General features: G+C 42.1%; 1 protein-coding gene and 1 non-coding gene across 3 annotated transcripts; both read left to right on the forward strand.

The window, feature by feature from the left end:
- Window positions 1-2,022: 2,022 nt before the first annotated feature.
- On the forward strand, window positions 2,023-2,114 carry trnar-ucu. The gene is given in 2 exon segments: window positions 2,023-2,059; window positions 2,079-2,114. It is a non-coding gene; the product is annotated as a tRNA-Arg (tRNA).
- A 3,266-nt stretch (window positions 2,115-5,380) lies between these two features.
- Window positions 5,381-8,258, forward strand: LOC117809397 (homeobox protein goosecoid-like). Of its 2 annotated transcripts, none has more exons than XM_034678958.1 (3): window positions 5,381-6,139; window positions 6,803-7,011; window positions 7,846-8,258. In XM_034678958.1, exons 1-3 carry the CDS (start codon window positions 5,749-5,751, stop codon window positions 7,963-7,965), a joined length of 720 nt encoding a protein of 239 aa, XP_034534849.1. In that variant the 5' UTR covers window positions 5,381-5,748; the 3' UTR covers window positions 7,966-8,258. The 2 variants fall into 2 exon arrangements, with proteins under 2 accessions (XP_034534849.1, XP_034534850.1); XM_034678959.1 differs by having other exon boundaries at window positions 6,806-7,011.
- Window positions 8,259-15,261: the final 7,003 nt, after the last annotated feature.

Genomic DNA, 15,261 nt, shown 5'->3' on the forward strand with positions numbered 1-15,261 from the left:
CTTAAAGAGATGTTTACTTTATGAGTCTGTGAGCGTGCACCTTTAAAATCCTCCCAGTCCGAGTGTCTCTGACCGCAGCCCAGGGCCCGCCGTGCGTCCTCTTGACGGCTGTGTTTCGTGATGTTAGCAGAAGTTTAACAGGAGTTTAATAGGTGAGCTCCCCGAGGTGGAGTCATCTGTGTGGAGGAAGACAAGGAGTGTAAAGAGGACACGTCCCTGTGGGGCAGCGGAGTCACTGACAGACCTTTTAACTGGATGAAGATTCCTGCAGCTTCACCTGATTCACCCTCAGTCACTGAATCAGTTTGAAGTCAATGTTTCTCTAGCTTCAACGCTGAGGCTGAAGTATTGTGCTTGTTGTGTCGACTGATTCACCAGTTTTTGGTCCTTTTGGGCCAAAGTGAGGATTCGAACCTACGACCAATGCATCAAGGACATTAGCTTCTGTTCCTAAAGGTGCATTTCGACCAAGAGTCCCGGGTCTTTTAGCCCCCAGAACTACTTTCCCCTGAACTAAAAGGTTCCTGGTCCCCCATTGTTGTCTGCGTTTGGACCATGGGCTGAAGTCCCGGGTAGATTGTGTAAATCAGGCCAGTGACGTATGGAGGAAAAGAAGTAAATGCACTACACCACCAGACCAGTAGAGGGCAGTAACACAAAGAGGAATGCCATTCATCACAGATCGAAAAAACAATGACTGTGAATGGTTTTTGGAAAAAAATTGAAAAAAAATATTTGAAAAAAAATATTTTGACAAAAAGAAATTTGACAAAAAAAATTTGACAAAAAAAAATTTGACAAAAGAAATTTGACAAAAAAAAATTTGACCAAAAAAAAATTTGACCAAAAAAAATTGGGCAAAAAAAAAGATTTGACAAAAAAAAGATTTGACAAAAAAAAATTGACAAAAAAAATTGACAAAAAAAATCAATGACTGAATCAACACAACAGTTAGCCTGTTAGCATGAAGAGACTCAGCTGGTCTGTTTTAGATGGTGCTATATTTCATCACAGATGGATTCACTGAATCAACACGTGAGAGGAGATAAGCGCGAGTAGCAAAGACGTTTCAACACGGCTTTAAAATCCTTTTGAACTCAAAAAGCCATGATCGCAGAGATCGGCCGGTGTTTTGGCTTAAACAGCGACCCTGTTAACTGGAGACTCTCAACCGGATGCATCCCTCATAAACGTCTTTAGACCATCATTAAATATCTGATGAGGATATTTTGAAATCTTAATAAAAACTAAACTAGTTTGCATTCCCAGGAACTCCCTCTGTGTTTCAACAGCTGTGTAAACTCCACAAACACTGACACGTTCAGCTGAAGGTCTCCAGTTTACAGGGTCACTTTTAAAACCGGAACACCGGGAGGAGAGACGCATTCACGGTGGGCTGAGAGAAGACTACTGTTACAAGCTGCTAAATCAAGAGAATCACAGCTTCTTCTTTTGAAAAGTACACACACATACAAAAAAGATAGAACAAATAAAAACTAATGACAGAAAGAGAAATCAAGAGAATCACAGATGGAAAAAACAATGACTGTGAATGGTTTTTGGAAAAAAAATGTGAACAAAAAAATTGACAAAAAAAATTTGAACACATTTTGAAATAAAAAATTTGAAATAAAAAATTTGACAAAAAATTTGACAAAAAATTTGACAAAAAATTTGACAAAAAATTTGACAAAAAATTTGACAAAAAATTTGACAAAAAATTTGACAAAAAATTTGACAAAAAAAATTTTGACCATTTTTTTTTTACAAAACTTTTTTTGACCATTTTTTTTGTTGACCAAAATTTTTTGTTGACCAAATTTTTTTTTGACAAAAACAAATTGACAAAAAAGTTGACCATGTCGAAAAAATAAATTTTCCTCAAACTTGAAATTTTGCTCCATAAGCAGAAAAACATGAAAAAAAGTGAAAATGTTGTGCCTGCAGTTTAAAACATGGAAAAAGCGATGAATGAATCAACAAGTCTAAAGTCTAAGTCTGTGAGTTTGCAGAGGACCTCGTGGCTCTGTGGCGTAATGGACAGCGCATTGGACTTCTAGTCAGACACAGGAGGAGTGATTCAAAGGTTGAGGGTTCGAGTCCCACCAGAGTCGAGCTTTATGTCGTACTGGGTCGACACCATAATGAGTGCTACATGCTTCAGAGTTGGTGTGTCCACATCACTCTGCAGTACTCCCTCTGAACACTAGGTGCTTGCATGAAGTCTGTTGGTTTACGTCCATGATAAGGAGATCAGTCTCTGCAGGGATCCTTTCAATGTTAAAACTCTGTGCACCCTTAATCACTTAGGCTCCAAAATAAGGCCCATGTTTAAAAATAGCAGGCCCCCCCCCCTTTAACAAATAGCACACTGAACAGAGCTGATACTCTACATCCCAATGAAGCCGGCCAAACAAGTGACTCAGTGGTTCTGAAGCCCGGCCAGTAAAACTTGCAGAATCTTGAGGTGGAGCCAAAGAGGCATGGTGAAAAGTGTGAAGTGTAGTGCAGAGTCCACAGAGTCCTGAAACCCTGCCAACAGGCTCACTGTACAGGAGGAGTGAAACCAGTGAGCGGACATGGAAGGAAAAGATGAGCCGGTGCCAGAAGAGCACGGCGAGCAAAGAGCTGACACCCGGCCAAAAAGTCCTACGAGGCCGCCGCCACCGCCGCCGCCGTCCTGCTTACTAATCAAGTACAGTAAAGAGAGGAGGAGGGAGGAGGAGGGAGGAGGGCTGCATGTCTGGAGTCAGGCTGCAGAGAGCGACGGGCTTCAGGACATTCTGCTGATTCATGCTCAGAGACGAGGCCGAGGGAGACGAGGCCAAGAGAGAGAGAGAGAGAGAGAGAGAGTCAGAAATATACGACACCAACACCTGATCAGACAAACACACCAGCTGAGAGGAGGTTAGGATCCTGCAGGACGGATCAGTGTGCAGGAGGCGATCAATAACACACTGACAGACGACTAGTCGGTCTCTTTCACGGGTTTTTACCTTCAATAATACCACGATCACGTAAAAGCATATACTGTATAAAACATGGGTGTAGACTCAGTGACGCCATATTGGAAATGAAGCAGACCAAAACCATTTTTCCAACCAGGCTTTAAACTTTTTATATATCTGCTGTAAAACCATCTTTTTAAATGGTGTGTATGCAGCTTCCTTGGCTTTTGCAGCCAGCCTCTAGTGGACACTAAAGGAACTGCATTTTTTTTTAGCACTTCCCAGCTAGCTTCAAACGTCAACACCAAAGGTTTCCACTTGGTACTACACTTATCTGATTTGATGTAATCATAGGTTTCATGTCTTTATATTTAAAGCTCCAGTAGGGAGGTTTAGCCGGTTATGAGACAGACTTATTTTAATATTAGAGACTATTTATTTATCATTTCACTGTTAAAAGACAGTAGAAGGAGATTTTTTTCTGCCTTTAAATGTTCAGGACACAGTCAGCACATTTTTTAGAGGTACTGCTTTGACCACAGGGGGGCGCCAACACTGACACACACCAAAGGTTCCTCACAGGAGCTTTAAGAAGAGCATGGTCCTTTCTGCTGTAGGGGGCGCTGTAGTAACAACTTCTAGGAAACTCCTGAAATAAAGCTCCTGAAAATCTACAAATTAAAGTGACTACATTTATGAATACAGAAAAAAAAAAAATGAAGGCCACTAAAAATATAGAATTTGGAAGGCAGAAGAGCAAAAAAAAAAAAAAAAATGTATTAAGGCATCATTTTAAAAAAAGTCAAAAATCTGACTTTAATCTCACAATTCTAGAATTCTGAGAAAAAATGACAGAATTCCGGAATTTTGCTGCTTTTCTCAGAATTCTAGAATTTTGATATAATCAGCAAAATTCCAGAATTCTGTCACTTCAGTCTCAGCATTTAAAAAAAGAAAAAAAGACTCCTTAAAAAATGTATTTTTGCTTGCCTGCCTTCCTAAATGTATTTGTTCCTCTGCCCCTGATCCTCTTCTGTTTATAAACGACATTGGAAATCTAGAGACTTATTTCCTAGTCCTGATTTTAAAGATCCAGTTGAAGTGAAATCTCAGTGTCAGAGTTTCTACCTCCCTGATGTCATGATGATTGGTTGTGTATTAGCTCCCTCTGTGACTGATGTTTGAATACACCTGAGCTCACAGGTGTTAATGTCTTAACGGTGCTTTAATCTTCTGTCACTCGTTCTCTCTCTTCTCCTCTCAGGACTCTAAACGATCCTTCTGATCACACAGACTTTAAAGACAGGAGCCTGATTGATCTGTTATTGATCACTGATTGATCTTCTCTCAGAAGTCAGAGTGAGCTGACATCACACCGAGAAGGAAACATCCAACCTTACATATGAAGAAGTTTACATGATGTATATCCTCCTCTATCTAATTCTGTTAGAGAAGATGTTTAATCAAACTTGTTATTCCAACAATACAGATCACAGATGTGTGTGTTTGCAGTGTGGTCAGGCTTCCCTTTACTGCAGCAGAGAGTGACATCTGCTGGCTGTTCACCGTCACTGCAGGATCTCCTGAGCCAGTGCAGAAAATACAAGAACTAACATGAAATATTAAGTGTGTGAACATCAAGACATGATGACAGACATGACTCTGTGGCAGAAGTCACTGCATTAAACAGACATGACTCTGTGGCAGAAGTCACTGCATTAAACAGACATGACTCTGTAGTGGAAGTCACTGCATTAAACACAGACATGACTCTGTAGTGGAAGTCACTGCATTAAAAACAGACATGACTCTGTAGTGGAAGTCACTGCATTAAACACAGACATGACTCTGTAGTGGAAGTCACTGCATTAAACAAAGACATGACTCTATAGTGGAAGTCACTGCATTAAACACAGACATGACTCTGTAGTGGAAGTCACTGCATTAAACACAGACATGACTCTGTAGTGGAAGTCACTGCATTAAAAACAGACATGACTCTGTAGTGGAAGCCACTGCATTAAAAACAGACATGACTATGTAGTGGAAGTCACTGCATTAAACACAGACATGACTCTGTAGTGGAAGTCACTGCATTAAACACAGACATGACTCTGTATTGGAAGTCACTGCATTAAACACAGACATGACTCTGTAGTGGAAGCCACTGCATTAAACTAAGACATGGCTGTTTCAAATTTAAGAGAAGTTAATATTTTCACAAAACAATAAATTTGCCAGTTTTAACATTTTATATTTATGTGATTGTCTTTGCAGTATTTTCACTTTAACATAGTGTTTAAATTATTTGTAAACTATTTTATTATGGTTTATTAATTTGTTTCATGGTTTGGAATTGGGTTGTACAATAAAAACATTAAACTTCATTATAGGACATTTTTTAATTTATTTAAGAGACCAAATATTGAATATTTTCAGTTAAGAGGTTGATTAAAAATGTCAGAGAGTAAAGTTGAATCACATTGAACCAATACTAGCTGATGAAACAGACTTAATAAAGTCCTGATAATCAAAGTAATAACTCCTAATGGACTTAATGTTCTTCTGTTATTGAACTCCTTTGAAGGAAGGGGAAAGTTAACAGCTGAGCTGGAGATGAAATGAGATGAATGAAGCTGTTAACAGTTGAATAAACAGTTTCCATGTTCAGTCATCATCACATCATCTCTCACTTCAAACCATCAAAGAGGTCAGGGGTCAAATCAAAGTCCAGAGTCCTCTCAGGTCCCACTGAAGTCCAGGAGTCTCATTAACACATTAAAGACCTGTCAGGTGTTTGATGGAGGAGCCACACTTTAAAGCTCCTCCTGGACCCCCTGCAGAGTCCACGAGCTTTACTCTGACCCTGATCATGGACGGGACCACAGTGACGGACTTCAGCATCGAGAGGATCCTGTCCCCCCAGATGGGACTCAAGCCGCAGAGCAAGCACCGAGCCCCGGACGGGTACCTGCAGGGGATCCCCGGGGGGTTCAGTCCGGATTACACAGGGCACTTCAGACCTCCTGGGGCCTTCACGGTCCCGGTCCCGGTCCCGGTCTCGGTGCCAGGCTGCCTGCAGTACTCGGGGATGAAGTTTGGAGAACCGTTTTACGGAGTCCATCACAGGGACTTCAGCTTCCATCCAAACACAGGAGTTTACCTGCGCTACAGCCAGCAGGACCCCACAGGTAGGTCCACCTTCAAAACCTGGTCTCTGTTTATTATTGTGTCTCAGTTTGAAAAAGAAAACTTTATTTATTCAAGGAAGAGTGACACTTATCAATCAATCAATCAAACTTTATTTATAGATCAGCTTTCATACAAAGGAATGCAATTCAAAGTTATTCACAGCGACTGAAAACAAGAAGAAGAAATAAAATCACTTCTTGTTTTTTAATATTTCTGTTTAATATTTTATTTTATTATTATTTCTACTTCTTGTTTTCAGTCGATGTAAAAAAAACTTTGAATTGCATTTGATCTGTTTGAAGGGTGATCTATAAATAAATATTATATATATTATTATTATTATTTTAAAATCACTTCTTGTTTTTAAATATTTATTTCCATTATTGTATTTTAAAAATAATAATAATATAAATCTTTATTTATAGAGCACTTTTCAAAAACTAACTACAGTTAGTGTAAGTGTCATCACTATTTCTAAATGATGTTCTGTTCATTATTATCATGGCAGCTGTTTCTCTTGGCAATTCTACAAAGAATGTAAAAATATTTTTGTTTTATTTTTTCTTACATTTTTACATTTAATTTGCAGGAAATGTTTAATAATAAAAAAAATATATATATATGTTTATTAATAATAAAGTGTTTCCTTTTCTCCTCTTTAGCAGGTTATCAATGTTACCACCAAGCAGCCGTGTCTGCGCAGCCGCAGCAGCAGCAGCAGCAGCAGCGTCAGAAGCCCCGGATGAGGACGGTGTTCACGGACAGTCAGTCCAAACAGCTCGAGGCTCTGTTCGAGTCCACGGACTATCCCACGGTGGATGCGCGCGCAGATGTGGCGAGGCGCACCGGGCTGAGTGAGGAGACCGTCAGGGTGAGTCTGAAGGTTTTAATCAGTCTGAGGTTTTAAACACTGAGACTCAAGTTTACCATGATGTCAAGTTGGCATCTGATTCAACTGTTATTATTAAGGGGACAAGGACCTGATCCAAAACCACTATACCTGGACTTTAAAGCTCTGGACCAGGTCTAGATTATCTAAGACAGCCTGCAGACTCTTTAAAACACAGAATCACATTTTTAAACATTTATTCGAACTGGGGAAACACATTAAAGGGTCATTTCATAGTTTTTTCCTGACTGGACCACATAAGACCAGGTCCTGATCCAGAACCCCAAAACCTAGACTTGTCAAATCTGGACCAAGTTATTCTGAAGAGTGTCAAAACTCTTTAAAAACCCCATTTCAGATTTTAGAAAACTTTAATCTGTTTGTGAAAATACAATAAAAAGCGATATTTAATATAAATTATTGAAAATAAAATGTTAAATCGCCATTTTTTTTTACATTTTCACAATGCACTACATAATTAAGTTGGGTTTTAAGAAGTCTGTAGAGTCTCTAGTCCAGATCTAACAAGTCTAGGTGTAGTGGTTTTGGATCAGGACTTAGTTTTGTTGACATTCCTGCAACAGATAAATTGAGAACTACGAATCACACACTTACTTCAGCATTGTTTTGATGTTCTTCTGCTCTTTATATTAAACCTGCAGACCTATAAATGGTTTTTCCCAATATTTATAATCAGCTAAGTCTTTAAGGCCCCCTTCCTGAGCTCCCCCTCATCAGGCCGACTTATTAAACCAATTTAAAATTTCTAAATCAGTAGTTAAACTCTCCTTCTTCTTCTTCTTCTTTGTGTTTCAGGTTTGGTTCAAGAACCGCCGAGCCCGCAGGAAGAGGCAGCGCAGCGGGTCCAAGGTCAAGTCCCCCTCCCCGCCCCCTTCCACAGGAGCAGAGAGGAGGATCTTCAGCTCCTTCCTCTGAACCTGACGGACCGTCCACCTGCTGCTCAGAGGTCGAACTCACCTCCTGCAGCCGCCTTCAGAGGTCAAAGGTCACCTCAGGACACTTCAAACATCTGCTCACTGCAGCTGCTCTGATGATGCGTTTAGGAGCTGCTGGGAAAGTCAGACATTTGAGGACTTGAAGTTTGGATCTCCAGTTTTAATTTATTTTGTAAATGTATTTATTGAAATCTGCTTTTTAAAAACACTGTTTTGGAAACACGAGCGCCTTTTGTTACCTTGAATATTGAAATAAATGTGGTTATAAAATCAGTCCTGTGTTGTTTTTTTATATTTATCGTTTACTTTGTTTAGAAGCTGGAAAAACAGATTTAACAAACTGAAATAAATCAGCTAAAATCACCTCCTTCTTTTTGGCTCAGGGGTACTAAAGTACTTCTACCTTTCAGAGAGAGTTGCACTTTAAAAACTGGCCACTAGGTGTCAGTGTTACACATGTACCAAGGTTTTGCAGGACCTGAAACCAGTGTGGGTGCAGAATTCAAGATGCATGCACCATTTTAGACTTTAGCTTTTTCTTTTCATGCTGCTTACTTCTAATTTAGGTACTTCACATTGCATGGAAACTATCTTCACAAACACAGTCATTTAACCTTGCAGGACACAGGATTTGCTGGTGTACTCCTGCTGTTTGTTGTTGTGTTTGAGGGTTCAAATCCAATACAGTATCAGTTTAACACTCCTAAAAGAACAAATGAGCATCGTCTGTTTCATTTCCTTGCTTCAAGACGTCTCTGTTTTTAAACTCTGCTTGCTCCTGCAGTCATCTGAAGATTACAGAAACTGGCATTTATAAAATATGTGTAGGACACATGAGAAGCAGTTTTGATCCGGATGTTTGAACTCTTTGACTAAATCTCAGTTCGGATGACAATCAAGAGCTTTACTTGTGGCGGACCTCGAGTGTTGATGTCAGCCTCAGATTAAGTTGTTTGAGTTAAATTAGACCTAAAAATAGATCCTGAGTGACTCTGAAAATCCCTCACAAACTGAGTAAAAGGAAAACAAAGCTAGTCAATCTTTAACTCTGTGCATCATTAATTAAAATACGGTTCATAAATTTTACTTTCTGAGCAAGTCGACATCAAACAGAAAGAAATAGTGAATAAAGGGTAAGATTAAGATTAAGAGTAGACTTAAAACTTTCCTTTTTGATAAAGCTTATAGTTAGAGCTGGATCAGGCTTGGACCAGCTTTTGTCATGCTGCTATAGGCCTAGACTGCCGGGGGAACTGGCACACTGACACACTGGGATCCTAGCTCACCTTCTTCCCCCCAACCCCTTCATCACTTACTTTAACTCTGCCTGTCCCATTAAAGTTACTAACCATAGACCTTTCTGGAGTCCCTGAGCTCCCTTGTCTCGTAGATTCCTCTGAGCTGCCGTAGACGTCCTCCTGCTGTGGACGATCTGGACTCCAGCTGATACGGACGTGCTGGACTCCAGCGGCAACAGCTACTACGACTCGTCTCATCACTATCACCTCTCTCTCTCTCTTACTCCCCTCTATCTGTCTTTCCAGACCCAACTCAGTCGAGGCATGATGGCTGTCTAACATGAGTCTGGTCCTGCCTGAGGTTTCTGCCTGAAGTTTTTCCTCACCACTGTAACTAGCTAAATACTGCGATGTGCAATGCTCATGATGGATTAAGGTGGGGTCAGACTGAGTCTTACCCTGTCTTGGTGTTGGGTCTCTGTTCATAATTTGACATAGTGTGGTCTAGACCTCCTATGTTTGTAAAAGCGTCTTGAGATAACGTTTGTTGTGATTTGGCGCTATACAAATAAAGATTGATTGATTGATGATTGATTGATTAGATAAGTTTAAACTTCTCCCTACTCCTTTTAGTACATGTAAAGTAAAATGTTTCAGTGCTTGTTAATGGAACTGATGGATTTGGGTTTTTTTGTATAACTATTTATTCTTTTTTACTTTTACATGATCCAAATAAAGACATCAAATCAAATCAAAACAAAACAAACATCTGAAAGTGTCTGCAGAGAGGAAGTCCACTGGACACGAGCGTTAGAAAAACAACATCAAATTCTTTATTATATTCATAGAGTTATTATTAGAAGCATTTCCATGCTGATGAAGAAGAAGAAGAAGAAGAAGAAGATACACTTATTGAAAAAAACAAATCAGAAAATACTGAGAGAGAGAGAGAGAGAGAGAGAGAGAGAGAGAGAGAGAGAGAGAGAGAGAGAGAGAGAGAGAGAGCATGCAGTGAGTATCTGTTAGGATGAGGACGTCCGATTGCTCGTTCTCCCGTTTCCCCTTTTTAACGCCGTCAGCTTCTTCACACACTTTAAAAAACAGGAGTTACTCACACACGTGGACCATGAACGCACGCACGTTACAAAACCAGAGAACATAAAGTACACTTAGTGAAGTTATCAAAATATAGGCTATATACTGAAGACTCTGAAGACTCTGAAGACGCAGTAATGTTAAAAACAACCAGTGTGGAGTTAGTTTCTACGAGCTGAACAGGATAACCTTCAGACACAAACGCTGATCCATCAGGGAGGATTTAAAGGACCAAAGAGGTGTTACAGAGGGTTTTAGCTTAGCATGAGACGGTTCAATGCTAACGAACGTTTTCCACATCAGCCTGCAGAGTTTCATGTCAGAGATCAGAAGCTTTCTGAGACTCAGAGCTCGTGATGCGCCCTCTAGTGGCTGTTTCAGTCAAGACCAGAGAAGAGGTTTAACTTAAGGTGTTTTTCGACCGCAGGAACTTCACCCCTGAACTAGGAACTTTACCCCTTAACTAGGGACTTTACCCCTTAACTAGGGACTTTACCCCTGAACTAGGGACTTTACCCCTGAACTAGGAACTTTACCTCTAAACTAGGTACTTCACCCCTGAACTAGGAACTTTACACCTGAACTAGGAACTGTACCCCTGAACTAGGAACTTTACCCCTGAACTAGGAACTTTACCCCTGAACTAGGGACTTCACCCCTGAACTAGGAACTTCACCCCTGAACTAGGAACTTTACCCCTGAACTAGGGACTTCACCCCTGAACTAGGAACTGTACCCCTGAACTAGGAACTTTACCCCTGAACTAGGAACTTTACCCCGGAACTAGGAACTTTACCCCTGAACTAGGAACTTTACACCTGAACCAGGGACTTCACCCCTGAACTAGGAACTGTACCCCTGAACTAGGAACTTTACCCCTGAACTAGGGACTTAACCCCTGAACTAGGGACTTAACCCCTGAACTAGGAACTTTACCCCTGAACTAGGGACTTCACCCCTGAACTAGGGACTTCACCCCTGAACTAGGGACTTCACCCCTGAACTAGGGACTTCACCCCTGAACTAGGAACTTCACCCCTGAACTAGGGACTTAACCCCTGAACTAGGGACTTCACCCCTGAACTAGGGACTTAACCCCTGAACTAGGAACTTTACCCCTGAACTAGGAACTTTACCCCTGAACTAGGAACTTTACCCCTGAACTAGGGACTTCACCCCTGAACTAGGGACTTCACCCCTGAACTAGGAACTTCACCCCTGAACTAGGAACTTCACCCCTGAACTAGGGACTTCACCCCTGAACTAGGGACTTCCCCCCTGAACTAGGAACTTTACCCCTGAACTAGGAACTTCACCCCAGAACTGCATGTTGACTGGAGGAACCAGGGTCTAAATTTAGTTCAGGGGTAGATAATCTCCCCCCTGAAAAGCCCCTGCTTGCAGGGTAGTACTTTTCAAAGGTCCCGGGACCTTCAGCTGAACGTGTCAGTGTTTGTGGAGTTCACACAGCTGTTGAAACACAGAGGGAGTTCCTAGAAATGCAAACTAGTTTAGTTTTTATTAAGATTTTTTCCTCCATATGTCACTGGCCTGATTTACACAATCTACCCGGGACTTCAGCCCAATGGGGGCACAGGAACCTTTTAGCTCAGGGGAAAGTAGTCCTGGGGGCTAAAAGACCCCGGAACTCTTGGTGGAAATGCACCTTTGGAGTATTTGGGCGACGGATGGTTTCAAACAAACACTGGTGCAAGAACTTTGCAGCTACATGTAACGTCGCTTATGTCGTACTCAACCAAAACATCAAACATCAAAAACCTCTGTGGAAGTTTCAGCCGAATTTTAACTCTTTAAGCTCTGTTTTGGTCTCCACCACCTCCTACAGCTGGCTTTGTGTCCCTGCTGCTCTTCAGCGTCGCTCTTTAACTCTTTAACTTCTGTAAGAGACTCTGTGATTCAGTGGTTTTTAATCAAAGAGCTAAAACAGACAAACACCACTTTGGTCCCTTAAAGGAGGCGAACAAATCCAGAGTATGTGACGAGTCGACGAAAGCCTGTCTTTGTCGTCGTCGCTCTTCGTGGTGAGATGAGTAACCGGTGACTCACTAGTGACACTTAGTGGCCAAACCAGAGCAAGCTCCACGTTTACAGAAAGAACACCATGTTCAAACCAACGGGGACGTTATTGACTGAACCGTACGTTTACTGTTACAAAGACGAACCTCACCATCACTGTGGTCCACTGACACCGACGTTCACCGGGAGGATGGAGGAAGCAGAGGATCCTGGGCGATCCTGGTGTGTGTTGGTGTGTGTGTGTGTGTGTGTGTGTGTGAAATCATAAGCTGGGGGAAGTGTTCTGTTCAGGGTTTTGGAGGTTTTGGACGAGGGACGGCTGGGAGAAGGAGCGACCGGTGAGAATTTGGGGAAGGTAAAGCGTTGAGTCGTCTGCGTATCGCTTGAATCTGAAGACGAGGGATTGGTTTCTGGACGGTTTTGATCACTCAGGAGGTTTTCTGCCTTTAATTTGAGAGGCTGAGGGGAGCTTGAGTCCGATGCAAGCCAGACAAATGTGAGTTTCTTGGTTTGATAACAGTTGGAATAAAGTTTCTTAAGATATCCCAACTAATCAGGACCTCCAGAAGAATGTGAAAGTTGAAGCTGAAGTCTTTACGGGTAGTTTTAAAGCTCGGTGGCTCGGACAGACGACATCCCAGCGTACGTTCTGTCATCGCAGGAGTTTGTGTCCAAAAAGCTAAACTGATCAGACAGGGTTCCCACTCATTTCCAGGACATTTCCAGGGATGATCAAGCTGGTATGACCGTCTAAATTGAGTTCCTAATTTAGTTCCTAAATAGTCTAATATGTTCCTCTCAGTGGAAGTCTACATTGAAAGACGTGCAGTCTCTCTTACATGCTTTAAAATGATGGCAAATTGATTATAGAACAATGCAACCACAGATGGACAGCACTTCACTTTATTAGTGCAACCAAGTAACAATGATGGCTAACTCTCATCTCAGCTTTCTCTTTTCTCAGAAAATATAAAATTAGCTAAGAAAGAAACAAAAGAGCCAGCAGAGGACTCTGGAAGCTGCCTTACTGAAATAAATAATAATGATACTAATCAGAGGATCAGAGCATTAATGAGCTAAATAGATCTGAATGACAAAAATGGTCACAAATGTTGAATGGGGGTGTGTTTTTTTTAACCTTGTCAGGTCGCACACAGTCATGTTGGAATCATTTTACAGGACTGGAAAACTGGTCAACTGTTTTCCAGTTTTTCCAGGACGCGTGGGAACCCTGTCAGAGCCTAGGCCACGTCATCCTGCAGCTCAATGAGGATGTAAAGCTCCGGTCTGGTTGAGCCGAACTGGACGCCTGATGGACGTAAGCGCTGTAGTTGTCATTAGTAGATACTGAAGCTGATTCCACGGGCACGAAAAAGAACGACTATTATCGACAGCAGTGTGCGGGAGCAACCACAAAGTGCTTCTTTAGGCCGAGGCTGCAGAGCGTGAAGACCGGCGGAGAGAAAACCTCAGAGCGTGAAGACCGGCTGAGAGAAAACCTCAGAGCGTGAAGACCGGCGGAGAGAAAACCTCAGAGCGTGAAGACCGGCTGAGAGAAAACCTCAGAGCGTGAAGACCGGCGGAGAGAAAACCTCAGAGCCTGATGGATTTACTCCAGACAGGAAGAGCGACGAGCGAGGGACTGGTTTCAGAGGATGGTGGATTTAAGAAGCCAGGATGTTTCAGGACTTTGATTTCAAATCTCTGAATGCATGATGCTCTTTTGTTCTGGGCTTTTGAATCTCCCAGTCCCCGAATCAGTCCCTTCCACCTTTGATTCTGAAGTTGAAGTTTCGGCGTCTGCAGCCTCGGGCCGTCAGAGTGTGAGCGTGCTCGTCTCTCTGTGTCCGTGTGCTTACAGAGCGTGAAGAGACATTAACACAGGAACAGTTTCCACACAGAGATAGGTACACTGTTTACATATTGCTGTTTGCAGGTATACTTCAAGAGAGAGTTCAACATTAAGCACACACGTATGTTTTTAGATTAACTTCTTCGTAGATGCTCACATTCACGAAAAGAGGGGATGAGAGAGGAAGGAGGGAGAGAGAGAGAGAGAGAGAGAGAGAGGAGGGACACAGATATGTACAACTGATTATCATCCACAAACTGATTCAGTGTTTCTGTGAAGCGGACGTCAGGGGGCTGAAAACACTTGGATTTAAAGATTTGAAGTCTAAGTGGTGGTTTTGGGTTTGTTAGCACTTTTGGTTAGCGACAGGTTACAGCTCTTCGTTTAAACTCCGAACACGGACTCATGATTCTATTTGGCAAACTCATAAAGAAAACTGTTCCACGGCGTTCACGACTAACTACAGAACCGATGGGTTCTCTTTCCTTTCTCATGCAAAGATGGATAAACTTCATCTTCCAGCTGCACGCCTCCCTCTAACTCGTCCTGGGTCCAGTCTCTTAAAGAGACCAAGAACCGTTCAGTGAGATCCTCAAACGAAGCCGACACTCAGGCGGTGACACGATGATGAAACACGATGGCGTTGGTTGACCCTGTTTTTAGTTTGACATCTGAGATTAAAGCATGCAGGTGATAAAAGGTTCAGACGGTTTTTAAGGGATTGAGATCTGATCTAAGGCCCTGACTTTGACCCGGTACAGGTGTAACCCTGGATCTCTGATACCTCTTTTCGACCCACTAAAGGGGGATCTGAGCAGAGACCGAGCTCTCCAAGGCTACGTCCAAATTAAACACAGACCGCATCTTCTCCTATGGTCTCAGTTTTAGGGGTTCTTGAACGCCGGAGCAGCCAGGGGCGTGTCCAAAGGGCTTGCATGGGCCCCCCATTGATATCTGATAGGCCACCCCTGGTGCAACAGCAAAAGTCCCCAACTATGATTGGCAGAGGGACTTGCATCAACGTTTTGGGATTCTGCAAACATAGACTTAAGGC

Source organism: Notolabrus celidotus, unplaced genomic scaffold (assembly GCF_009762535.1).
Source record: "Notolabrus celidotus isolate fNotCel1 unplaced genomic scaffold, fNotCel1.pri scaffold_271_arrow_ctg1, whole genome shotgun sequence".
In the NCBI taxonomy this organism is placed as follows: Eukaryota; Metazoa; Chordata; class Actinopteri; order Labriformes; family Labridae; genus Notolabrus; species Notolabrus celidotus.